The 26085-nt window shown below is 49.5% G+C and overlaps 10 protein-coding genes across 10 annotated transcripts; 4 read left to right on the forward strand and 6 right to left on the reverse strand.

Moving 5' to 3' along the window:
* Positions 1–1513: 1513 nt before the first annotated feature.
* erg2 (C-8 sterol isomerase ERG2) lies at positions 1514–2283 on the forward strand (the record flags this gene model as incomplete). Its single annotated transcript, XM_056950091.1, has 2 exons — positions 1514–1889; positions 1946–2283. The coding sequence occupies 2 exons, from the start codon at positions 1514–1516 to the stop codon at positions 2281–2283; spliced, it is 714 nt and encodes a 237-aa protein (XP_056816006.1).
* Positions 2284–2951: 668 nt separating this feature from the next.
* N7506_000796 (VIT and vWA domain-containing protein) lies at positions 2952–5984 on the forward strand (the record flags this gene model as incomplete). Its single annotated transcript, XM_056950092.1, has 2 exons — positions 2952–5135; positions 5190–5984. The coding sequence occupies 2 exons, from the start codon at positions 2952–2954 to the stop codon at positions 5982–5984; spliced, it is 2979 nt and encodes a 992-aa protein (XP_056816007.1).
* A 1762-nt stretch (positions 5985–7746) lies between these two features.
* On the reverse strand, positions 7747–8778 carry N7506_000797 (amidohydrolase family protein; the record flags this gene model as incomplete). The annotated part of the gene is made up of 2 exons (XM_056950093.1): positions 7747–8622; positions 8668–8778. The coding sequence occupies 2 exons, from the start codon at positions 8776–8778 to the stop codon at positions 7747–7749; spliced, it is 987 nt and encodes a 328-aa protein (XP_056816008.1).
* A 269-nt stretch (positions 8779–9047) lies between these two features.
* On the reverse strand, positions 9048–10135 carry N7506_000798 (ketopantoate reductase family protein; the record flags this gene model as incomplete). The annotated part of the gene is made up of 2 exons (XM_056950094.1): positions 9048–9874; positions 9925–10135. The coding sequence occupies 2 exons, from the start codon at positions 10133–10135 to the stop codon at positions 9048–9050; spliced, it is 1038 nt and encodes a 345-aa protein (XP_056816009.1).
* Positions 10136–10665: 530 nt separating this feature from the next.
* N7506_000799 (uncharacterized protein) lies at positions 10666–13654 on the forward strand (the record flags this gene model as incomplete). Its single annotated transcript, XM_056950095.1, has 3 exons — positions 10666–11065; positions 12021–13198; positions 13406–13654. The coding sequence occupies 3 exons, from the start codon at positions 10666–10668 to the stop codon at positions 13652–13654; spliced, it is 1827 nt and encodes a 608-aa protein (XP_056816010.1).
* Positions 13655–13858: 204 nt separating this feature from the next.
* Positions 13859–14773, reverse strand: N7506_000800 (uncharacterized protein; the record flags this gene model as incomplete). Its single annotated transcript, XM_056950096.1, has 1 exon — positions 13859–14773. The coding sequence occupies one exon, from the start codon at positions 14771–14773 to the stop codon at positions 13859–13861; it is 915 nt and encodes a 304-aa protein (XP_056816011.1).
* Positions 14774–16528: 1755 nt separating this feature from the next.
* Positions 16529–18654, reverse strand: N7506_000801 (uncharacterized protein; the record flags this gene model as incomplete). Its single annotated transcript, XM_056950097.1, has 9 exons — positions 16529–16697; positions 16748–17132; positions 17188–17365; positions 17463–17566; positions 17676–17787; positions 17847–18112; positions 18169–18236; positions 18297–18418; positions 18478–18654. 9 exons carry the CDS (start codon positions 18652–18654, stop codon positions 16529–16531), a joined length of 1581 nt encoding a protein of 526 aa, XP_056816012.1.
* Positions 18655–19534: 880 nt separating this feature from the next.
* On the reverse strand, positions 19535–19886 carry N7506_000802 (uncharacterized protein; the record flags this gene model as incomplete). Its single annotated transcript, XM_056950098.1, has 2 exons — positions 19535–19624; positions 19683–19886. The coding sequence occupies 2 exons, from the start codon at positions 19884–19886 to the stop codon at positions 19535–19537; spliced, it is 294 nt and encodes a 97-aa protein (XP_056816013.1).
* Positions 19887–23363: 3477 nt separating this feature from the next.
* wos2 (Hsp90 cochaperone SBA1) lies at positions 23364–24319 on the reverse strand (the record flags this gene model as incomplete). The annotated part of the gene is made up of 4 exons (XM_056950099.1): positions 23364–23432; positions 23489–23740; positions 23794–24119; positions 24295–24319. The coding sequence occupies 4 exons, from the start codon at positions 24317–24319 to the stop codon at positions 23364–23366; spliced, it is 672 nt and encodes a 223-aa protein (XP_056816014.1).
* A 512-nt stretch (positions 24320–24831) lies between these two features.
* Positions 24832–25595, forward strand: N7506_000804 (ESCRT-III subunit protein VPS24; the record flags this gene model as incomplete). Its single annotated transcript, XM_056950100.1, has 2 exons — positions 24832–24879; positions 24945–25595. The coding sequence occupies 2 exons, from the start codon at positions 24832–24834 to the stop codon at positions 25593–25595; spliced, it is 699 nt and encodes a 232-aa protein (XP_056816015.1).
* Positions 25596–26085: the final 490 nt, after the last annotated feature.

Raw genomic sequence — 26085 nt, forward strand, 5'->3', positions numbered from 1 at the left:
ATCAAAGTCAAGATATTTACAAGGCAGCAATTTGGGTTGACCTTGCCACAGTAACTGTGCCGTAGAGAGGCTGGGGCCATCGCGACTTCCTTGATCCAATTTATGAAAGTCCCAAGAGCCATATTAGGATCCCAGACACAAAGCCAATTAAGAGGGTAGCCTTGTTAAGGGTGGATGACCTTGATGTATGGTGACACCCTCGCGCTCCGTGTAGATAGCCTGGACAGGGGGCGCGTCACTCGTGGCCTAGAGCGGGGAATCTATTCAAGGCACGCGTAGAAGAATCCCTGGGCCCACTTGAGGGTGTTGCCACTACTGTAGAAGTGAAGCTGGTGGTCAGAGCGCCGGAAGGGATACCATCGGGACCTCAGACTGATGTGCCCAGGTGGCCGTCCTTGGCAACCTAAGTTTAATCATCGCCAGTTGGCACCAAGTCGCTAGAAACTAACGCTTTCCAAGGTTTTCCAGGGGAATGGTGACTTACTGGCATCACAGTTCTCGGCGACGAGCCATCGCTGCAGTAAAATTTCACTCTGTGGTGAGAGGCTTGCTGAGAGATGGAACTCACTTGAATGCAGGAGCCGCTGCGGCGAGCAGGGAACTTCGAAAAGATGCCACAGATGGTAATTGCGGATTCCGTCTTGATTGGAACTTTGGAAGTCAGAAGACTGGTTGATTGGTTGAAACGAGGGGTTTGATGCTCTTGAGACCGTTCATGATCCCGAGCAGCTATGTATGGCATTGCGTAGCCTTTTTATATAGATCAGGAATGCACACTTTGATACTTAGGTCCACGGGTCATTCAGCTTTCTCAACGGCTGTCCAGGAACTTGCTACTCCGTCGGATACACTCCTCTTGTGATAGGAAGTGCCTGTCAGAGGCGCCATCTTCGAAGAAGTCAAAACCAATAGTAAAAACAAAAAAGGCTGATGACCTTGATGGCGAGCTATGAATTGAGAACAATAACCGAGCTGACCACTGATAGCATGATGCCTTCGGTCAGGGGGAAATTAATATTCGAAAGCTCAGGAAATTGATTTCTGTACTCTTGAGCCAGGAAAGCCATGGAGTGATGTACGGAGTAGGCAGAGACACGCTTGCGTTGTGCCCAGGTGTTGTATGTACTCCGTACTCCGTGGCCCAATTGACCAATGACGAGGAGGATGAAACGGATTGGCAGCTTCCGACATGGCCTGTCCTAGGGCCAACTGGTCCGTGCAGAGATGAGTCAGCAAAACAAACAGTGCAAAGTAGAATGGTTTCACAGACCAAATAGGAAGGAAACAAATTGGGATTGTGCTGTCACTGTAGGCAACAAGCGACCCGAGTAAGGATACGATAGCTTAGAGACAATATACGGGGTATTAACTCAATGGATTGAGGTAATCTCAAACCAAGCGAGGGCGTAGATGTTTGGCCCCACCCGGTGGGACTCCGGGGTTTTCGCCAGGGGCCGTGAAATTAAATTTATGTGAACGCCGCGCCACAACTTCCAACCTCCAACAAACCACAATGCCTTCCAAATCCTCCAAGTCCAGCAGCTCTAGCAGCTCCGGCTGCGGCTGCCGTTGCTTCTCCTTCAAGACTCTGAGCTTCCTGGCCATCTTCCTGGCCCTGTTCTCCGCCGTCTACCGATTCCTCGACGCGCGCCTGGAGCAATTCTACATTTTCGACCCGGACCACCTCCACGATCTCTCCCAGCGTGCCATCAGCGCTCATGGCGAAGACACCCGCTCCATCGTCAACTTCATCGTTGCTGAGTTGGAGCAGAAGGTCGGCCCCAACTACCTGAGCACCCAGGAGGAGTGGGTTTTCAACAACGCCGGTGGTGCCATGGGCGCCATGTACGTGATCCACGCCAGTATCACGGAGTACCTGATTGTCTTTGGTAAGTTTTTGCGCAGCCCGCGCCACATCACACCCCGTTACTAACGCTCTTTCCAGGTACCGCCATCGGCACCGAGGGTCACACCGGTCGCCACACCGCCGACGACTACTTCAACATCCTGCAAGGCACCCAGCTGGCCTACGTCCCCGGCGAGTTCAAGCCCGAGGTTTACCCCGCCGGTAGCGTGCACCACCTGGTCCGCGGTGAGGTCAAGCAGTACAAGATGGATGAGTCTTGCTTCGCGCTCGAGTACGCTCGTGGCTGGATCCCTCCCATGCTATTTTTCGGCTACGCCGATACCTTCTCCAGCACCCTCGACTTCCCTACCCTGTGGGCCACTACCCGCATCACGGCTGTCGAGATGGTTGGCAACTTGCTGCAGCTCAAGCTGTAAAGCATTTTCACGCTGGTACATGAGTTCATGAGGACCTTGTGTGGAATGTACATTACGGTTCTATGTTTCCCTGGTGACTGTGAATCAAAAGTCATACACCTTTTGTATTACATTAGAGTATTTTTTAATGAACTGGCAGCTCAAAACTGCTGATTTTGGGATATCATTCATGGCACAGAGAATGAAGAGATACGATACCCTAAGGCTGCAGGAACCGGCATGAAAGGTGCAAGCGGTGTCAACACACCTGTCAAACGATCGTACTACCTGGAAGCTGAAATTTCTCGTTGGGAGCAGTCATGGTCTGATCTAGACACTTTCTTTAGAGATGACTCAAAAGACTAACCTTGGAAGTCTGGTGCCTGTCTAGTGAGGTTCCAAGGTTAGTGGCCTGGAATCAAAGGCAACTAAGAGCCAGAACTCTTCCAAGGTTTGAAAGCAAGCACAGTCATCAGTGGTCACAATACACATTTGCTAGGGTGTGGTAGCGAATAAGAGTTCCAAGTTCCACGATGACCTAAGTACATCATCCAAATAGATGGCGGTGCTATCTATATTAGGCTGCCCTTTTCCTTCGCTCGCTTTTGCTTCATTCCACAACTACTATCTTCTACTGAATTCAAACCCATCATTTTCTAGGTGACATTTCACCTATCTATCAACAACTCATGGATACCTTGAACAGGCCTCCCATGTATGGTGGCTGTTTCTATACAACTGCCCGTCATCTTCAACCTATCTATCTCCCGCAGCTATCTCTCAAGGCCCATGCTATTGTTCAATCATCTGCAGCTTGCACAACTTTGTCACACATCTTCTTTAACTCATCGGACAAACTCATCAAGGAAGCATCTTACAAGTTTCCTCTCTACGATGGCGTCAGCGTCGTTGAATTTGACTGCAAGATTGGGACTCGCATCCTTCATAGCAGTGTCAAGGCCAAGTCTGAGGCTAACGAGGTCTTCGAAACCGCAGTGGCTAAGAAGAAAAGTGCTGCTATCATGGACCACACTTCACAAAACGACGTGTTTTTGATTCGGCTTGGCAATATTCCTGCCCACGAACAGGCCGCAATTAACATCACCTTCGTGGAAGAGTTGAAGCAGGACGCCCAGACTGATGGTGTTCGCTACACACTTCCATGTGCCATCGCTCCTCGTTATGGAGCACAAGACATTTCCAGCTCGACTGACATATCTTCGCTTAACCTGCCTGTCATCAAAGAAGGAAACCAAGGGATGTCGGTCACTGTTGATGTTGTCATAGATGAAAGCTCGGCCATCCGCGAGGTGGAATCGCCCAGCCATCAGATCAAGGTCTCCCTAGGGCGGAATTCCAGCCTGCTAGAAGACGACGCTACCTTCAATCCTTGCAAAGCATCGGCGTCGCTGAAGACTCGCGGAGACAGCGACGAAGACTTTTTGGAGAGAGACTTTGTACTTCTCATCAAGGCGGACAGCCTTGATGCACCTTGTGCGCTGCTCGAAACACACCCAAGTATCCCAAACCAACGAGCAATCATGGCAACCCTGGTGCCTAAGTTTAACATAGCTACTCTCAGTCCCGAGGTTGTATTTGTCATTGACAGAAGTGGCAGTATGACAGAAAATATTTCAACCCTCCAATCTGCGCTGAGAGTGCTCTTGAAGTCTATTCCGGTCGGAGTCTCCTTCAACATCTGCTCATTTGGATCCACATATTCTTTCCTGTGGCCCACTAGCAAGATCTACAATGCTTCCAGCTTAAAACAGGCGATGGATTTTGTGGACACCGTTGACGCCAGCTTTGGCGGCACAGAAATGGAACAGGCGGTCGTTGCCACAGTCGCGAAACGACTTGACAACAAAGTCCTTGAGGTGTTGATCCTCACTGATGGCGAGATCTACAACCAGCAGTCTTTGTTTGATTTCATTCGCGGAAAAGCTGCCAACAACGATGCTCGCTTTTTCTCCCTAGCTATTGGCGAAGCTGCTTCTCACTCTTTGACTGAAGGAATAGCGAGAGCTGGAAAAGGGTTCTGCCAATCGGTCTTGCAACATGAAGAGCTAAATCGCAAGTTGGTCCGTATGCTCAAGGGGGCGTTGACACCCCACATTCACGACTACAAACTAGAGGTGAAGTACGATGGCGAGTCGCAAGATGTCTTCGAGCATGTGGATGCCACCGACCTGGCCTCCGAAACCGAAGATGCAGGTGATGGTGATTCCATCATGCAAGAGTCCACAGTCAGCCCATCACAGCCAATCTCTCTGTTTGACAAGGAGTTCAATGACCATGATATGGAGACTCATCTGGAAGAGGCGAAAGAAACCGAGATACTCCCCAACCTCACTCAGCCAAAGGCAATCCAAGCTCCATACAACATCCCTCCTCTTTACCCAATGATCAGAACTACCGTCTATCTGCTTATGGACCCCCAGACCTCTGGGAAAAACCCTACATCGATCGTTCTCAGCGCAACATCGAAACAAGGGCCTCTCTCATTGAGGATTCCAATCCAGGACATTGGTCTCAGCAAGACAATCCACCAGCTTGCCTCGCGCAAAGCCATCATCGAGCTTGAAGAACAGTCTGGCTGGCTCAGTGATGCGAAAGACGAACAGGGCGCCTCATTCAAGAATTTAGACTTGAAGACACAGCAACGGCTGGCAGAACGTGAATGCCAGACCCTAGGAATCAAGTTCCAGATCACCGGAAAATATTGCTCGTTCGTGGCAGTTGAAGAATCCAGCAGCGCGAAATCGAAGCGAAAGCGCTCAAAAATGCATGCTGTGGAAATTGAATCGTCGGACTCTTCAGGTATGATCACCGGACCACTAGCCATAATTCCAATTGCTTCAGCCCAGAGCCATGTGACCCCTCATAACATTCGCTCGACTGTGAACTGACAGAAGAAATGGATTTAGAACTACACACTCAAACGGTGCAACAGAACCAGCATAAAACTGGCGGGCTGTATCGAGCTCCGTTCAAATATCGAGGTGGTGGTCGGGGTGGTGGTCCAGCCCCCCCAGCTCGGATGTGCCAGGTTTATGGACACACGATGCGAGTCAGTAGCAGACCGTGGTCCCGTTCCTATGCTCAGCGCCACAATAGCATCGCCGCGCGCTGCTTGTGCACAGACTGCCGGGTCCGAGTCACGGGGGCCTCCGCTAGCACGTCAGAGCCACTCTCAAATGCAATTCCAGCTTTTCCAAAATGCAGCTATGCCCGGAGGGTCTCAAAATGTTAGGCAAATTACTTTGCCATCATTGGAAGTGCCTATGCATGCAACAAGCGATCCAGAAGAGCTTCAAGAACTCGTCAAAGAGCAAACCTATGAAGGTAGCTGGCTGATGTCCAACAGACTGTTTGAGCTCATGAAATGCGACAGAAAGGAAGTCATCAAGGAGGTGGCTGAATTGTACGCCAGATCATTTGGAGAAGTCCCTGATAGTTTCCCCTGCGGCGATCAAAACACCATTGTGGCTACTCTTCTGGTGATGGGATATCTGGAATGGAATCTTCAGCAGTCAGAAGGTTCCTGGCTACTTGTTCATGCCAAAGCTGAGGAGTGGGTGGAACACAAGCTGGATGATATCAGGTTTACAACTCCAGGCAGAGTCCTTCAAGACATTCGGTTTCAGATTCGTGATTTTATGAGAACCCGGCCATTTTTACATCAACAATTTACATCGACCGAGCTTCTGGACGAATACTGAAGGTTTGTCGGAATGGTTCCAAGGTTACGGCTGTCGAATTGCTGTGTGGAATTTGCTCTTAATTTGCTATGGAAACATCGTTCAAGGTTGACAAAAAGAAAATAAGAACGAAGTAGCCTTGCTACCACCGTGCTACTAGAGAACTTCCGCTCAATCTCTCATTCAACAATCCCAAACCCAGTGGTAGACCTAGAGACCGTACTGCATGGTATCCGCCGTTTTCTCAACAGACAAAATACCCATGGTCAACTCTCAGAGTAGACCCTGTCATGAAAGTGCTCCCAACAACTAACAAGAAAATACAGGGAACTCGATGCTTTTCGTTCGCCATGACCGGTTTCATCTATCACATTTCGCCCACTGAGGCACTGACCTATAGCCCAGCGGGCTCAATTCGGACCCGACAAGCAGAAACTCTCCACAAATTATGGACGGTCATGATGACTGCGATCAAACAGGCACTCGCTGTTGTGGATCTAATCAACACTCGGAACCGCTTTCCGTGACCGAAGACGACACTTCAAGCCATGTTGTTTCGCAAAGAAGAATGTCTGCACATTCCATTCCGGCTCTTCAGATGCCCATTCTAGTTCAAAGTGTCGAATGATCTGCGGAATCAATTTTCCCATCTCCATGATAGAGATGTTCTTCCCTATACAGGTCCGGGACCCGTACCCGAACTACACTGGCTGTCAGACCTTGACCTCATCTTCACCGTGAAGATAGCTTACTGTCATCAGATGTCGATCCATAATTTTTATGCAATCTTCACTGGATTGTGTCCATCTCTCAGGCCGAAAGACGTCGGCATCAATACCAAATATTGTCTTGTCTCTGTGCATCACTGCTGGATTGATTCCAACAATCGTCCCTTGGTCAAAGTGCACATTGCACAGGCTTGCTCCCCCTTCAGGAACTACTCTTTCCAAAGGGAATGAGACCGCTGGGTGACATCGCATCGCTTCTTTGATCACGGCTTGGCTAAACATTGTCAGAGTCCTTGCAAGATGAAATCAGGACCAAGCGTGTACTCACAGATAATGCAGGTCAAGACACTCTGCATACGTGATGTATTTGGAGATCCTTCCTTCTTTATCTGCTGCATCAACTTCTTGCTGCAACTTGGAGTATGCAGATGGATTCTTGATGAGGAAATAGATGATCGCCCGAAGCGAGATTGCAGTTGTATCACTTCCTGCAAGCCTGGAATTGAAAGCGGTTTTGAGCCACAGCTGAATTTTGTGGACGAGTTTGAAGGACTCACAAATTATTGCTCAGATGATTTATCATATCCCGGTTTGGCATAGGCTTGCCTTTCGCTTCCTCACTTCGCAGCCATGCAAGGAAGTCTGGCCGACCAGCATGCTCAGATGGGTTCTGATCATAATCATCAATGCACTGCTGAGTGAACTGCCATTCTGTCAGCGTTGAAAGTTTTGATAAGCCACAGAAAGGCGATCTTTACCCGCACAATTGTGCGCAGCGGGTCGGCAACCCGAATAACCTGCTGCGCGGCTACGAATTTGGCAACCCAGCGGTTTCCCAAGAGCCAATTATGCAACGCCGGAACCTGGCTGACTATATCGTCCGCTATACCGAAGAGACCTATCTCCAAGCCCGATGAGCCAATCGAGTTTGACGCATCGTTTCCATTTCAAGACACAATGCGTCTCAATGAGACTTGAAAATCCTCCTTGTCAACCTTGGAATACTAAGACGTGTTTGGCACCAAGATAAATCATCCAATTATTTATGCACTATGCTAATCAAGCATAACTTTGGCATTATTCAGCATAACATTTTGTGCAATCTCCGATCCGAATTGGCCTTCTAACCCAATATCCAACCTCTGGACTAGCGATTCAGCTAGTGCGGCAGGCGTGTATGGGTAATCACTCCCATACAGCAACCTGGAGGAGTCGACTAATCGGAGAAGGCCATGAATTTGATCCGGAAAGGGTACACCGGCGAGATCAAAATAGAAACGAGACTGCAAAAGCTCCTTGATCTTCTCCCCACTAATTCCTTTCTCCGGACCAAGCAGCATAGGTGAGAACTCAGCGATTCTCTCCATTATCGGAGGGAAAGTCGCACCACAATGACAAGCCAAGAAGGTAATCCCGGGACACCGCTCCACCGTACCGGAAGTAAGCAAGCTCATGAGCGACCGAGTCGAATCAAACATGAACTCCATGATCGGCGCCGCGACACCAGGAAGCGGCGAGACCTTCGTCAAGGAACCATCTATCTGGATCTGACAAGTCGTTGGGTGAAAGAAAGCGATAGTCTTGCGCTCACTCAGCTTGTCAAAAACGCGGCTGAAACGTGCATCACCGGGATAAATGCCATGAGAATTGGTCAGGATTTGGAAACCGACTGCGCCAAGATGGTCTAGTGCATAGTCAATTTCGGCAAGGGACCCCTCGACATCCGGTAGTGGGAGGGAAGCGAAGAAAAGGAATTGGGCTGGGTGATCGGCGCAGATTTTGGACATGTCATTGTTTGCACGACGGGTGACTGATCGGCCTTCTTCATCGTTTCCCGGTGTGAGGTGGGTTGCTGGCGAAGACATGCTCAGCACCGATTTTGTTATGTTGAGCTTCTTCATCAGATCGATGTGGGCTGATGCACTCCATTCCTAGATCTTGTTAGCGAAGTTGATAGTTTTCATGGGGAGACTGACTGGAATCGCGGGCATTCCATCCGGATGTCCCTTTCCCGCAAAGTCACTTTGCAAGCAATACTCGCGATATGACGGGGGCACGCAGTGCGAATGCACATCGATTCTCTCCATTCCGAATGTTTGAGAGAGATGTACTCCGTATGTGAGACTGACTGGAACTTGAACCTTGGAAGGCTGGTTGGAATTCATAATCCCCACATTGCAGGCGGGACTCCAACATGATCGACATTCCGAGTGGTGCTTATACCACACACACGCACACACACACACACACCAATTTTGGCTTGGGTACCCCAGGTCGTGCAAGGTTGCACATCTTCTTGATTGGTCTTTCTACGATCTCATTACTCCATAACACAGTTTGCCTTTCTTTGAGTCGGTTAGATCAAATCAGCCGTGGGCAGTTCTTTCGGCTCGACGATTAACCCCCTTGCAGCCAACAACCGCGCCTGAGTGAGCTTCAGGAACCGGTACGTGGTATCCAAAAGTGGTGTTTGGACGCCCTTCTCCCTCGCAACACGCAGCGCGTTTCCCAGGATAACCTCCACTTCGATAGGATTTCCTTTATCGACATCAACAAGCATGCTGGGACGGAAGGATAGCTCGAGAGGAGGGTTATTTATAACCTCATCCACAATATTCGGTCCAAGATCATAACCATCGGCCTGAGCAATCGAGGCCATTTCCGCCATGCCGGGTCTAATCAAGCTATGCTCACCCCCGAAGGTTCGGATAGCAGCACTGTCAAGCTGGGTGATAGCGCACATGGGATTGAAGATCCCATTCCAGAGCAGCTTCCGCCAGCGATAGAACACAATGTCGTCCACAATGTTTGCATCCACAACTTTGCTTCCATTGTAGATGTTTGCAAACTCTTCGAGTTTTGCTCGCTCGAATGTTTTATCCAGTGATTTGTTGTGGAAGACGCCTATGTGGAAAGTGTCGTGATCGTCGTGGATCACATGCCCATTATCCTCATGCGCGCCAATATAGCTGGGCGCTGATAACACGACGTTTGATGGGAATGCCTCGATGATGGGTGGCTCAATATACATGCCATTCTGGAACAGGACGATTGTCGTGTGATCCGGCGTGACAGCTGGCGCTATGATCTTGGGAATATTATTCACTTCCGGTATGTTCTTCATGGTGATGATTAAGTAGTCAAATGGTTTGTTTGGATCGGCCATGGGAATCGAGTTGACAACTAGCCATTTATGATGAGCCGCGTTTCCCTTCAGAAATGGTGTTTCATACCTGCACTCGGTCTCCAGTTGGTTAGTTTTCCGTGATCGATAGACTGAATATCGAAGCCATCTTGAATGACTTTCTGGTAGTTGGACCTGAGCACAGCAGTGACTGATGCCATACTTGATCGTTCAAGTGCAACGGAGACCATGGTTCCCACACCACCTGATCCAACCACTAGCATGCGGCGCTTCTCTGCACCGGTGATTTCTTGAGACATGGTGAGGTGTGTCTCCTGGGCCGAGGACTTCTGAAAGAATCTGGGCTGAGGCCGAGGGCAATGGAGTCTAGTCCCAATAACCCAGTCCTCGCACTCCGTAGCTGTGGAAGCTTGGAGTGACTAACTACCCCATGTCTGAAGTGGAGCTCTCCAAGTGGGAACGGGTGAATGTGAGGCCGCTTGCACGTGATGGCTTGTTTACTGGCTTGGCAGGGGTTTGACACTTGCCTTCACCCGCATAGACCCACAGGCGAAGAAGCTTGCATTTGGCCAAGGGCGCTGTTGTGATCGAAATGGAGTTTCCCCTCAAGTGGCTATCCCGCCTTCCTGGATATGGTTTTCAACTTTTTTCAGCCTAGGGGCGGTGCCTCGAGTTTTTCTTGTTGTGTATGCCCTCGTCAGGGTAATCCATGGGTAGGCCAAAGTATACTTTTGAGGAGGCTCATCCGATGAAACGATGATGAAAAGTGATGTAAAAAAACCCCAACCCCGACATCCTCATCACCTTGCTCCAAAAAGCGAAGCTCAAAATGTGGAGCGAAGCCAAGCAGAAGACTGGATTTGGAGGGTTGCTAGTATGTATCCGAGGAACGACACGGCTGTCCGCCAACTGGATGCGATGGCAGATTGTACGCGGGAAACGGCGCTTGCTCTGGGAAACCAACACCGACATTCTCTCCCGATGGGCACAATCGGTGATCGAAACGGAAATCCTTCTACGTGAGGTCACTCAACACGAAAGCTTTGTCAAAGAATGCATTCAGATCGTGAATGCAAACCACGACCCCGTCGTCAAGGCCATCTTACCCGACATGGTCGAGGAGTTGATCACCCTGGACCATGAATACGATCGCCTCGAACGCACATACGAGACCATCGTGGCTGGCTGTCCGGCCGGGCCTATCAAGAGTGGATATTTGTGGATTCGAAGTCAGTCGTCTTGGTATCTTCGGAGTACTTGGCTTCGGCAGGACTGTATCGATCGCGGTGGCTGCTGTGGCCGCTCGTGCGGATGCTGCGAGGCACCTCCGGACCCTCGTCGAAGGAAAGGGTGGGGTCATTGCACGGCCAAGTGTGCTTGTTGTAAAAGTGTGCGTGGGTTCCGAGCGAGCGAAAGAGGGAAGCGACTTCTGCAGCCGGCCTATGATCTGACCGTTTTTCCCTGGAGCAACTATAGTCGGCAGATGTTCCGCGCCTATGTTTGGTCACTTGACTAAATTCGGAATTGCATGGCTTTTGACTTGAGCGGTAGGGGTTTGATGTGCTGGTGTTATCTCGAGCTTGGAAAAGTTGCTCTGTGTTTAAAAGCTGTCACTTAGCTCGTCCAATCAATCATCTTTGCTTCCTAGGTCTCTGTTCTAGATCGATTTGAGTGCCACCATGTGCAAACCATAATCCACGGAACACCGATGTGGACTTATGAGCATGGGGCTTCCAGTCGCGTATCATGGCCATAGACAGCCCAGGAACTCTCAGCCGGAAGCTTGTTGCCGATAAAGAGGAGTCCAATCAGCCACGCCAAGCCGGCTTGTTTGATGCGAGTTGATTCGCTGTTGTCGGCCGTTTGCTTCTTTCCCCGCATTCACTCTTCTCGTCTAGATAAGGCCAAAACACCTCGCTTTATTTAACATCCCAATCATCTACAATGCTAGTCCGGAATGTTTTGTTGGAGCTGTTGCGCTGGAGACTATCACCCCGGATAGTTCTCTCTCCCTAACTTTTCTTCTCCTTATCTCATCTCGTTCAATCTTCTCTTTCTAGTCAAAGCATGGACCCCGAAAACAATCATCTCGACGCCTTTTGGGCCCCTGGAACGGTAGCACTTGAAGATTGTATGTTGCCACCCGCTCGTTATCGACTGCTTGGCTAAGTGGACCAGTGCAAGCCAGAGACAGTCTTGTTTTATTCCCGACTCCTTCCTCTGACCCCAATGATCCCCTCAATTGGTCGAAGGCCCGCAAAGCTCTCAACTTTACACTCGTCAGCTTCTTTGTTCTGTGGACTTTCGTCCAACTGGACATCGGCTTCACGGCATGGGGCCCCATGCAAACAGAGCTCGGCTTCTCGGTCGACATACTTAACGCAGAAGCAGCAGTGAACTACGGCGGCCTCGCGGTTGGCTGTATCTTTTTCATGCCGTTGGTGCACAAGTATGGTCGACGCCCGATTTACATATTCAGTGTCGCTCTTCAACTCGCAGCATGCATCTGGCAGGCCAAAACCTATAGCGTTGGAGACCTCATCGGCAGTGGACTGATCTCCGGCATTGGAGGAGCCATTAGTGAGATTGTTGTGCAGATTACCATCGCAGACATGTTCTTTGTGCATGAGCATGCCACCATGAATGGCTGGTACGTCATTGTACAATCTACAGGAGCGTTTCTGGGCCCTGTAGCATCGGGGTATATCACTGTCTCACAAGGATGGCGATGGACATGGTGGTGGTGTGTCATTTTCTTCGGGGTAACACTAGTTTGTGTGATCGTCCTCTTTGAGGAATCAAAGTACATCCCTGTTTTGGATAGTCGGGATGCTACCGCCACAGAGGACATGGCCGAGTCGTCTCAGTCTACCAAACATGGCGACTGTGTCGATAAGAAGACTGCGATTGAGAAGGCGGATAGGGTTCCTACGAACTCGGAGATCAGGCCAAAAACATACTTTCAGCGAATGGCATGGGTCACCCCGACGGATGAGGCGTTATGGCCTCATTTCTATCAACCCATCGTCGTGCTTTTCACGTTCCCGGCGGTTTCTTACGCAGCCATTACATACGGGTCTACTCTGTGCTGGTTTGCGATTATGACCTCGCTGCAAGCATCTTACATGATATTACCGCCATACAACTTCGATGCGATTGGAGTCGGCCTGATGAACATCGCCCCATTTGTGGGCGCTGTGCTCGGATTCCCATTTGGTGGACACTTGAGTGACAAGTCAATCTTGTGGCTATCCAAGCGGAACGGTGGTTTCTACGAGCCGGAAATGCGTCTTTGGCTTGCTCTCCCTCTTGCTATAGTGACACCTGTGGGTATACTCATGTTTGGTTTGGGACTGGCCTATGTAAGTGACTTCCTTTCAAACCACCAAATCGGGTTTAACAAGAAAAGGGTATTCATTGGGCTCTACTAGCCGTCGGATTCGGCATTTTTGGATTTGCCTTTGCCGCTATTAGCGGCATTGCTCTTTCATATCTGATGGATTGTTACCAAGATGTAAGTGCTCGCTCTTACATGGGCTCCGCTCAGTTTTTTGCTAACCATTTCCCAGATCATCGGAGACGCCTTGGTCGGTGTGATCTTCATGCGCAACATTCTCTCAGTCATCGTTCTGTTCGTCTTGACCCCTTGGGTGAATCGCATGGGCATGCGAGACTTGCATATACTGGTCGCAGTCATTGCTTTCATAATCCTTTTGATGCCTATCCCTTTGCTGAAGTGGGGTAAGCAGGCTAGAATTGCCACCGCATCAAGATATAGAAAGATGGCAGCGAATCAGCTGAGTCACCGTACAGTCTAGCTTTATAGATGGGTAAGCTTTAAGGTCTTTCTTCTTTCATATGACTTTGAAATCATCGTTGGAAATATTGAGCTATACAATATAATCGGTCTGATTTCCACACATCTGTCACGGTCTCTATTCTACCCCCTCCTACACTAACCCCTGTCACCTATTCCAAGGATTTGCTCGTCGAAATGATCAATTACAGAAGATCCCGATCATTTAGTTGGAGCGCACGAAGGAGAATTGACCACCTGCACCCTGGTTGTTAAGAATGAAAGTGCCCTTGGCCTGAGCGCAAACAGAGCCGTCTCCATTGTGAACAGTCTTCGTACCACACTGAGCCAGAGCCTCGTACTGAACAAAGCCAGACTGACCAGGAGACACAGTGAAAGTTTGCGAGCCGCCATTGGTAACAGCGATGGAGTGGCTAGTCTCGACCGAGGCAGTAAAAACGTCAGCAACACCAGCCGTGATGCTGTATTCGTCGGTGATGGTAATGGACTGAGTCAACTGAGCAGCGCACGACTCGCCTTGACCAGGGCAGCTAATGAATGGCGAGACACGAGCACCCTGAGCAAAGCAGTTCACGCAGCCGTCACAGGTGACGGAAGTAGAGCCGCTGCAGCCGTCGCGGCGCGCGATGTTGTTCTCGCGGCGCTCCGAGATGCTCTCGCGCTTCTGCACCTTCTTAGGCTCCTCGACTTCGCGTTTCGAGACGTTTGGGTCGACGATGGTAGCAACCATCTTGCCTGAGGGGATGCCAGACAGATTGTTGCAGCCGGTCTGGTCGCACTCGGCAGTCACAACGTCGAGGGCTGGGGTGATAGAGTCATAGCAGCCAGATTGGTGGAAGATGCCCTGCAACGAGCCACACTGGATGTGCTGGTCTTCCTGAGCCTGAGGCAGCTGGAAGAAGGCAATGCCGTTGGTGCCGCCTTCAACCGTGACCACAACGTGGCCGCGAGGATCGTTGTTGGGGAAGAAGTTGTAGAGCGTGCAGGTGTTGACTCCAATAGGAGAGATGTCGATGGTAGGCCCAGTCGGGCTAGAGCACGAACCAGCCTGCCAGACGGCCTTGATGGCAGCGTTGGCGCCGCAGGCAAATGCGGCGAGGGCAAGAATGGACTTGGACATGGTGGTGGAGAAAATGATTCGATGAGGACTAATGAGTAGAGTGATCTGCAGAAGATTGACAGTTGATCAAGACGATCTCAAGGACGTCTTGTATACTTCACCTCTCGGCCTACAACCGATGCTGGGGTCTTCAGCTCGTCCTCGCCATGCGAACGCCGGCGCCATCCGCAGGACCAAAAAACGCCAAAAGGTATTTCCATGGAGAGTTAGACTGTCTGCACCATCCAAATAGAACCAACGGTGTCTATACCAGTTTCCAGTTTGGGAGGGATGAAGTTGCCAGGAGTGCTGATTTGGGGGCCGGGAATTGAAGATCGGCATTCACGTTGCTTTTTGCGTCGAGGGCAAACAAAACCCATCCAGACAGATCGAGCGTGACATGATTTTAGCCTGCACTTTTTTCCAAACTTGAGGGTTTCTTCAGTTCATTTTCCTAATGAGGCGGGTGGGGCTGATCCTGCGGGATTCTGGGGCGTGGAGATCGTCATAGTAGGCATCGCCGGTCGGCGGCTTTGGGGCGTCGATGTGACGCCCAGGTGGTTGTGAAACAGCCAATGAGATACATTTCTCGGCCATCGGGTTCTTCCCACTGAGAGGTGCAGTCTACTCCGTAAGAAGCCAAAAGATAGCCGGACCGAAGCTCAGCCTTGTAGTCAGGGTCCAACTTTTCACTCCCCCCCTTCAAATTGGTGATCAGAGCAGACCGACTCCAGCAATCACACTGCTAAATCTAGAAAAAAACGCCATTTTTTCGTAGAAGTTACTTACTTTCCAGGTCATATTTGAACTCAGTTGTGGAAAGTGAATCATTGAAGACTTATTCAAAGAAACGGCAATTCGTGTAAATGCTTGATTGATCATTGACTTCAGTCGTCCATGGCTGAGTGAGACATCGGTTCTCGCGTCCTCTTTCCCCGAGGTCAACGTTGCTTTTTTCACTTTCTTTTCTTCCTTCCAAATTGCATCGGTTGCTATCCTCTAGTTGGGCTTTCCCGTCATGCTCCTTGCGTGTGAGTTGAGGCTGCGATGATAGTGACAATGAAACAGTGGGTGGGAGAGAAGGGTAACAGTCCCGGGGGTAGGTAACTAATGAAGGCGCCCAGAGATGCCAAGGCGGACCCCAAATTCCGGGGTAGGTTCCCCCAAAGGCTGGAAAATAGCCTCCCTTGCGTGATAATATTGGGTATCGGAATTCAAGGTGAAACTAGTATACCCACCTTGCCAAAAATCTAGAACGGCTCACTATCTTGGATTGTATTATCGATAGTTAATCTACCAAACGAGGACCGGAAGCATCCAACGCACCCATTTTTGGGGTAACGAATAACACAGCGTGAAATATTCTACTGGTTCGAAATGCAGAAAGACTTTCACGTTTGAGCAAACAAAGCCACGAAAGCAGCTTATCATAAGAGCATTCAAGAAGGGTCTTCCAGAGGGTAATGAAGTAAGAGTAGCAAGTGCAACTCCGCAATGGGCCGTTGGCCTGCACCTCAGGCCCACAGCCCAACCAGCAGTGGGCTTTGGAGCATGCCTTCGAAGCCCAGGCAAGCCACAGCTTGTTGGTGGGCCTAAAGCCCGGACCCAAAGCCCCAGCCTATTTGCGGGTTGAGGTAAGTTAGTTTGGGCTTTGTGGGCTGCTGCGGAACCTGGCAACCTTGGAACCTTGGAAGGCTAAGCAATGTGGAACGCGGACCAAACAAGCAAACAAACAGTGCAAAGCATGCATATTAGACAAACAACAAGGTTTCTGATTTAGTGACGGGTCATGCAGCTCTTGCCTGACTCCACCGTGGGGAGGTCCACGGTTGTCTGGACGGACATCTTTGCCCTGCGCTGGACCATTGTTGCCTGTTCGAAAGCATACGCCAATGCAATGATCTTCTCCTCGCCAAATTTTCTTCCCACAAAGCTAAGAGAGTAACTTGCAGAGAGTCAGTAAGATGACCTTCCAATAGATCATGGAAATCTTACGGTATGTTAGGCGCTCTCCCGATCGCCCCATTGCTCCATTTGGTGGGTCTTTGCTCGTCAGAATAAAATCCAAGAGGAATGCTGATGACTGGGTTTTGGCCAAGGTCATATGGAACATCCGCGCAAGTTGGAAAAACGAGGGCATCGCAGTCCGCTTGATCCAATAGGCGAGTGATATCAGCACCAAGATGCTTCATACGTTCAACGGCCGCGAGAAATCCCACAGATGACATATCTTGAACTTCATCCTTGGCCGCTGTAAAGTCCTCAAGTCCGTACTTTTCTGTTTCTTCTTCCGGGGTTCGCTCCATAAATTCAATCAAATCTGTCAATGTATTGATGTTTTGAGGGTTCTCGGCAAGTTGCCTGAAGTAGCTTTCAAGACCTGGTCTAATGTTAGAAGTTATATCATCTTAGGATTTGGATTCCCTGGAACTAACCATGGCGTAGGAAAACATTTACTGTTGTGTTTTCCCGCTGGCCTGATCCAGGTTTCCATTCCTCAAAGTCCACGTTTTGAATTATTGTCGAACCAAGAGATGCCATTAGTTGGACTGCCGCGTGAAAGGACTCCAGAAGTTGGCTGTCGTTGAATGCCTCGAGCACAGATAATGAAACCTGCATCGAGCCTGTCAGTACTTAAGTATGGCTTTGGAACCCAGTTGTATAGGAAAATAAGTGATAGATGCAGCAAATCCACTTTGAGGCAACTTACTGCAATACGGCTATTTTCCAGCGCATCTGACTTGCAGACTGCCACATAATTTGGGATCTCCAGGAACGGAATAGATTCAGTAGCACCGTCTGACTGATCCTTGCCTATCATTTAGTTAGCGATCTGGGGCTCGAAAAATTAGCAATAACTTGCCGGCTATCTCTCCTAACACAATTGCAGCATCTTTCACCGTCCTAGTGATGGGCCCGATACTGTCTTTGTGGTCCGAAACAGGAACAGCACCTGCTCGGGACACCAATCCGACCGTGGGCTTCAGCCCAACAACTGCATTTACTTGTGCAGGATATGTAATACTACCCCAAGTCTTGCATGCTGTCAGTTAGAAAATTGACGAAAAGGTAGACCGGAATGTGCGATACATACCTCTCCGTTAATCGTCACTGGTGCAAGGCCCATAGCAGCAGCAACAGCACAGCCGGAAGAGGAGCCATTAGGGTCCTGCTTTCCGTAGAATGGGCCATAACATTGTCCACTAGTTGAACTCCATCCATTTGGTGCGAGCGAAGATCGTGTGTTTCCCCACTGTGTGATGTTCGTCTTCCCGAGAACAATGACGCCAGACTTTCGAAGCTTTTTGACGACTCCAGCTTCATCAGATGGACGTGCGCCAACCAAAGCAAGCGATCCAGCTAACCGCAGTAAGTATTTAACAAACAGAAGATGGATTGTGAACTTGTTTCTGTACCTGTAGTTTGCAACTTGTCAAGTGTGCCTATAGTGTCTTTCAGAAGAACGGGAATACCGTGCAGTTTTCTAATATTTCCACGGGTCAGATATTGCATTCTTGCACATAATGAGATGCGAGAAACACACCCGCGAATTTCGCCGGACCTGCGCTCCTTGTCCAAAAGAATCGCATCTTCGACAGCATCAGGATTAATCTGAGAGATGGCGTTTACTGTTCCGTTGACTTGCGCGATTCGAGCTATATAGGCCTATCCCATGTGTACGTTAGCATGCGTGGAAGACAAAAAGCATTTTTGCTTCTACATACCTTGGTGAGTGCTTCACTGGTAATGGATCCATCCCCCAAAGCTGCAATGAGGCCTTCAAGATCAGGATCGGTGACACTAGCCCCTGCGGACTGTGCCTTTGGTGCATTCTCCCAAATTGCAACCATTTTCCTCCGAGATGTCGATGATGGGGCAAAGTTTAGATTGAGAAGTTTCATAGAGTGAAAAGCGATCGAAGAGAGACTATGGCGGGGTAGAACATGAATTAATGTTGACTCACACGGGTCGCTCCAAAGTTGTTTGCTCACAGGTAGACCTCTGTGAGAGCCATAAATGGGCCCCCATTAGTGAGTTGGGTTGGGTTGGGTTGGGTTGGTTTTTGGGGCTAATGGGGTTTGCGGAGGTCTAGTACGGAGTAGTGCAAGCTACATGCCTCTTGTTGGGGGGTCAGATGACCCCCTTTGGTTAGATATAGCTCTCTCTCCCTCCCTCCCTTTCCCTCCCTCCCCCTTTTTTGTTTTTCTCTGTCGGCCTTTCCGCTTCAACGGCCAGAGTCTATTGTTTTGAAGCGATTTCTGCTTCTCCGTAGATCAGCTTGATATCATAATGGCATGCTTTTAGATATTTCCAAGAATACAACCACAAATAGGCTGCCCAAGGGGTACAGAGGCTGCTAGTGTTAAACTATCTGGCTCAAAGTGAATTAAGTACGCGTATAAGCTTCCCGAGCAAAATCAAGCCCATGCTGTACTTAGGTTTTTAAGTACTAAGAATCTTGATTAAACCATGTCTGGAATTTAGCCTCGTCTTCAGATAATTGTCGAAAGAGACGGGCCGTGCAGAAATGTTTACTTGGGTCTTTTTTACATGGAAATATTATTGTCACCCCTGTGCACGAGGGTAAAATTCAATTTGTGCATGTATAATCGGCTATAGAACAATCAACGAGTGACGAGTGAATAGCTGCACCAAGTCTTTCCTTCCAAAGCAGGCCAATTGACTGATGTTGAATCCTCAACCTGCATTGATGTAGTAGAGGGCTGGCTACTCGTGCTTTTTCAATCGTTCGACAAGTTCCAAGACTCTCTATTTCTGCCTCTAGCAGGTAGCTCCGCCGTTGCTGGTACCCTTGCAAGAGCTGCTTCCACAGTCTTGAACCTCGGTCCACTTGCCACCCTTGCATTCGACCTTTCATAATGATACGCATTAGCAAGGTCAATAGGATATTTAGTACAAGTTTGCTTACCACACCGGTGCGGTCACAGCCACAGAAGTGTCTGTCTCCGTTTCCGGCCTTGCAGCCGCTGTTTGTGCGTCGCTGGTCAACGTTGTAACCGCTTCCACAGGTATCCCGGGCCTCGAGGCCACCGAGAGTGTCGCGCTCAGCGACTGCTGCGGCACTCACGGCAGTAGCAGCCATCAGAGTGTAGAGGAGAGCGGTGATCTTCATTTTGAGAGATGGTTTGTTGTTGTTGTTGTTTGTTGGAGAAGGATTGTTTGATTGATTGAAGCTGTTGGCTTTTATAGAAGAGCTGATGTCCAAAAGCAAGATCTTCTGGGTGATTCGAGATGTATTTATACCTTTTCGAGGCCAAATCCAGTCCTCCTCGGGAGAGCCTCGCCTGAGCGATATATCGCTGGTCTTTGGACTTCTGTCAATTGGATTCCACGCGAGTACTGCTGATTGGCAGAGTGGTCGGGGTTACATTGCAGATCACTGTAAGGCCCCCAAGGTACACTACGGAGCGCTCGAGTCAGGGTCTGAATCTCCACATCAGCAACTTACATTTGCTTGCGCCGACCAATCTTAGCGATAGCCGACGGGATCTCTCCCGCAGGCCCCGCTTTGTATCAGGGCCTCGTTCTACAAAACATGCTTGAGATGTAGGGGGCTGCGGGGGCCATAATTGGATGCCTCATTCCTCCCTCAAACATCATTCCTCTGCCTGTTACCTAAACACCAGTAATACAGAGTACCTAGAAAGTAAGTCTACTAACAAGTTATGGAAAACATATCTACTGTTTGTCATATTCGGTCTTATGCCACGATGGATTTAAGGGTTGTTCATATTCGTGGGCTGTCAACGGCATCGAATTAAAAGCTGATGGGCAGCCAAGAACGACAGCTCATACATGTATTCCCTTTCTTCATCCTTTGGAATGACGCTCGTATGACATGCATCAAGTGAACGAAAAAGACCGAGTACCCCGTAGTACAAGCTGATTGATTGATGGATGAACAGCCAATGGATCCACCCGCTGAGTCCTGTTCCATTCACAGACAACTGCCCAGATGCGATACTGCTACTTCGTACTTGGTGCCTATGCCCCCAAAATGCTCGTGTTTCACTGGAAAGCTAAGCTTCGAAGGGTTTTTTCACGTGGATTTGGACCATTGGAGGGAATTTGAACATTTTTAACTCTTCAGCGAACAACGTTTGGCCGCAGATATCGCGCCATGTTAACAAACATATGGTTCATGCATAGTGATCATAAAAAACATAAAACCAAGTTATACCCATTTTGAACAGCAGAAGAGCAAACATGGGGCTGAAGGTTAGATTTCGGGCCGGGGCGGAGACCGGGGGCCACAGAGCCCCTGCATAACTGAGGGAAATGGCACCGAGACAGTAAGAATACAATCAGCCCATGCAGGCTAGGGCTCTTGGCCTCTTGGCGAATGTGGGGAGGTGGCTTGAGGGACCTAGGATGCACACGAGCTGTTGGAACTGAGGAAACGGTATCTCTGACATTGAGAAGAAACCCCTCACCTCACTGTCGCATATTGCTCATATCTCTACTCCGTAACTACTACCTTGATTCCGAGATCTAAAGGAGAAGAAGGCAAGCCACAAAAACCACATTCCAGGGCTCAGAAACCTCTGATCAGAATGTCAGAGCTTACTCGGGCAGTCGGCTGAGATACATTAAGGTCGGACTTTGAAACGAGCACTGCCTACCTGCATCAGGGTTTCCATATTGAGGTTAGTATCTTTAGTCTCCCCGCATGCAGTCGAGGAGGCTTATGCATGCAGGATCCTTTCGCGCCTGGAGGCAATGATCGACACCATCGGGTAATTCTTTGAAGATTCATCCATGTTCCGGGTCAATTTATGACACATACTATTGTTTGATATGACTAGCATATCTTCTCATGTCATATTTCAGGGTTCAAGTGCGTGATAGAAAACATATCCAATTTGTGACTGTACCATATGGGCCAGAGGTTGTTGTACTTCAAGCCCTGGAGGTTTCGACGAGGTACGGTCAACGCAACGCTTCTTTACAGGATCTCAAGTATACCCATACCACAGGGATGATAATGATATCCAGGTAGTTAAGGTGGAGAATCCATGATGGGAGTCTGCCTTGTCATGTCTGTGCTCTGAGAACCTATTAAACACATCAAATTCTGTTCCCGTGGTCCCTGCTAGCAAAGACAATGGGCTACCATGAAGCTGCAAGATCAGATAGGAGAAGACAGGCAACAGTTCACCCCAATTGTGGAGCTCTGGGTCCAACCCAGCTTCACTGCTCAGCCTACAAGTATGTCATCGCTCTTTCAGGGTTGTATTCCAGGCCTACCATTACTGGCCGACAGTGTCGCCCAGAATAGTAGACCGCATCGAATTGATGTGGCGATGAATAGATTAGTAGATCTCTTTGATGATACTGAGTGTTGCTACCAGGTGGGGTTGCTTAGAGCTCATGTGGTTGATGTTTTCATTGAACGATGGGATCTGGTGGATGCTCCATGGCGATGTTGGCGTGTGGCCACGGACACGAGATTTCCTATTTTTGAAACAAGACCATTTCACGCGCATCTGATCGATTTCGGTATCTGCAGTGAGATTCAAAACCACCAATTGTTGTCAGATGCCCGCGAAGTCAACTTCAGAGATCCCCAATCCCTAATTCTCTGTTCACGGCTTAGCCAAGACTTCCATTTCTCGACCAATCATAATGATTTGACAATTAATTGGAACCTTGGATGGACAGCCAAAAAGATAGTTAGAAAGACAGTTAGAAAAAGGTCCCGAAGTTGATGATAGCTTTCTTCCGTTACCAATCGAAATATGAGATTAAGCGAATACATATGACGCCTGTGTATAAGCAACTATCATCGTCTTTTTGGCCGCGTCACGCGCGGCACTGAGGCTTGGAACAGGAATTGGATAATTTCCATAGTCCCGACTTCTACTGTTTTGCAACATATCACGGCCTTGTTGAGCGACCAGGGCTTAGCTGGTGCATTGAACACAACTGGCAACGAAGAATCAAACTAGAAAACAATTTCCCCCGTGAAGGAAGCTACTGGAAAGAAATAATGGTTGCCCGGGTGGAAATGAAGGAAGGGTCATCCGATGGGGTTAAGGGAAACGTGTGTCCTTTGATTTCAAGGATGTCCCACTCACCATACTTATAGAACGCATCTCTCAGATCTTGCAATAATGGACACAAGTTTCACTTGGATAAAGCGGTGCAGCATCCTGTATTCTTGCAGTTGGGGAAGTTCCCACAATGGGGAAAACTTTCTTCTACATTTAGTTGACTTATCGATATAATTGCATAGCAACAACCCCATACGCCAACCTGATCACTCCAGTCTCTGGTAGAGAATGGCTGACAGCGACTCGGTAAGGCTCAAGTGATTGAGTCAACGCTACAGGACAAACGGGTGCTAACTACTGCAGAACTGGCCACTCATCAGGCTTCATCAATCATTGGGATGTTTTAGATGAGAAAGAATCACTAAGTATAAAGGTTCCTCGACCTTATATTGCGTGACTTGAATAAAGCCGCAGTCAATGGTCGGTAGGAATCCCAAGCAACTCTAGCTCAAGCACACCGCCCCGTGGGTGTCTTGAAGCACCCTATTTTTCGTTCCTGGTCGTAATGGAATTCGCAGAAATTAACCGTCAGACATTTAAGAAACTTCCTGAATCTTAGCCGACTTCTGGGCGTCAGCCTCCTCGAGCTCGGGGAGGTCATCATCCTAATTAGAGATGTCAGTGATCATATCAGAATAGGTCTTGGTTGCAGAAAACCTACATCCTCCTCGGCATCCTCAGCACCGGGCGCGCCGCCGGGCATGCCGCCAGCCATACCGGCCAGAGCGCTAAGGTCAGGCATGCCGCCAGCACCACCACCCATGCCGGGCATACCACCGAGCTTGGAGAAGTCAATGTTGCCGAGGCCACCGGCACCGGCGTTGGGGTCACCACCGCCCTCGCCGCCGAAGCCGCCGAAGTTGTTGGCGTAGTCATCATCACCGGCCTCATCCTGCTCATCCTCATCGACCCACTGTGTCCCGTTAGTCGCCGGCTCGTCGCAGATATGGAAGTGTTGCAACATACCTTGTCGAAATCAGTCTTGAGGAAGTGCATCTTCTGCTTGCTCTCGAGAAGACGGGGCCAGAACTCCAGCTTGAGATCCTTCTTGCGGAGCACGAGCTCGACCTCGCGGTCGGTGTGGTTGGTCTTGCTGTTCTCAGGGTCGATCTCGGCAAAGAGGTCCAGGGAGACGCTGTATGTTACGCCCTTCTTGGAGGGACCCTTGAAGGTAACATTCTTTTCGGTGATGCTGAGAGTAGCTTCGGACTTGGGAACGTCGGGGGTCTTGATGTTGACGTAGAGGTAGTTGCGCTCAGGGTCATCGTCGGAGGAGCGCTGGGCCCATGTGACTAGAAAAAAGAGAGAGCTGTTAGCGCCTTGAACTTGTACTGTAACGAGATATCATTGAGGTTTTCCCAGCTGTAGGATGTTCTCAAAATGGGATAACGTCATCGTAAATCCCATGCAAAATGTGCAGTCCCGCGTTCAAGAGCGGGGAAGAAGTAACGAGCACTTCGAACACACCTTCGGGGGTCAAGGTCTGAGACATTTTAACTGAGTCTGGACAGATGATTAGGAGGAGAGGTAAGGAAGATTGGAGGATTGAATTGTTGTTGAGGAAGAGGTGCGGAAGTGCCTAGAGAAGCTCAGCCATGCACATAAAGGTGCTAGAACCTCGTGGAAGACCTCCCTCACTACCGCCTCAGGCACCAAAAATGTGGGACATGTTTACGTCAGAGCTGACTCAGTTATCCGGTCCCGGTCAAATCGCCCCCGCGAATGTTGCCAATTGCATAAACACTGATTGAACACTAAAGCCGAAGGCCAGGAGATTCTGGTCTAGGTGAAAAGTCAAGCTTGTCAGAACTCTTCTACCAACTTGCGATCAGAGACCAGTCAAATCAGGCTCCTCACACATCTCAACGACGATGCCCCAGGCTTAAGCCTTATCGCTGATCAAATCAAACGTCGTCCTGAGTTCATTCCTCTCGAGACATTGCTCGCGCCTGGAAGATCTGATCCTCTGTAAAACTGAAGTCTCACTGAGTTCAGGCCGCGATCATGGAAACCCTCAAGGCCGTCTTCTTTGGGCCCGACCCACAAGCCCAGGTAAGCAGACTAGGCGACCACCGAGTCAATGACCGTGTTGCTGATCTAATGCTCTCATGAACTAGATGAGGAAGTGCAACGCCTTAATACGCTCCAATACTCGCCAGCTAGACCGCGATTTAGCTCGCCTCAAAGTCAGTGACAGCCAGACTCGCCAACACATCGTCAACGCCTCCAAGCGTGCCCAGCGAAACCCATCCCAGGCGAAACAAGCAACCACTGACACCAAGGTTTTCGCGCGGGAGCTTGTACGGATCCGAAAGCAGACGGCTCGCCTTCACACCAGCCGCGCTCAACTACAAAGCGTGGGTATGCAAGTCAATGAAGCTTTCTCGGCGCGCAAGATTCAAGGGAGTCTTCAGAAGTCAACTGGGATTATGAAAGATGTCAATACTCTAGTGCGGTTGCCTCAGCTTTCGTCCACCATGCACCAGCTTTCTTCAGAATTAGTCAGGGCGGGTATCATCGAAGAGATGGTTGATGATGCAATCACAGACCCATCCGTCTTTGAAGACGAGGAAGAAGAAGCAGACTCTGAAATTGAGAAGATACTGCAGGAAGTCTTGCAGGGCAAGCTCTCCCAGGCGCAACCCGTGAATGCCCAACCGGTGCACAAGATTTCAGAGCCCGAATCTCCGCAAGCCGAGGAGGAGTTCGACGACCAAGAAGCAACGCTCGAGCAGATGCGCGGGCGGTTGGAGGCCCTCAAGAGCTAGTGGCTTTCATATCGTCTAAAGAGAATGATGGCCATTCTTTGAATTATCCCAATGTTTTGCGTTTGGAGTTGGTGTACCGTCTTTCCATAGTTCACTTTCAGGCTGGGCCTGTGTAATAAATCCTTTGTTCATTCATATCCCGTGATTTTCATGATTGGTAGTGACTGCTTTGTATCCAAGTGATCGACCGAGCTGGCGCGCCGGGTGCAATACAATCAAAGATTAGTACTATAGTCCTGAAAGACGGATCTACCTCCCGAAGTCATATTTGCGCTGGATTTCACGTGGCAGGATAATCTCGAGAAGCCCTCAGATAAAGCTTCAGCCTCAAAACTTCAACGTGAATATCCGAGACCTCAATCGCCCACTATACTCCGTGCTGAAAAAGCACTTGACTTGAAAGGTTTCCAGTGTTGCTGATAAGCAGCGAGGCGGGCACGGAGCAAGAAATACTCCGTTCCCGTTGGCAGTGTCGATTTTGCCTCTTCCA

This window comes from Penicillium brevicompactum, assembly GCF_028827555.1.
Source record: "Penicillium brevicompactum strain IBT 35665 chromosome Unknown utg000001l_segment0_segment0, whole genome shotgun sequence".
Taxonomy (NCBI): domain Eukaryota; kingdom Fungi; phylum Ascomycota; class Eurotiomycetes; order Eurotiales; family Aspergillaceae; genus Penicillium; species Penicillium brevicompactum.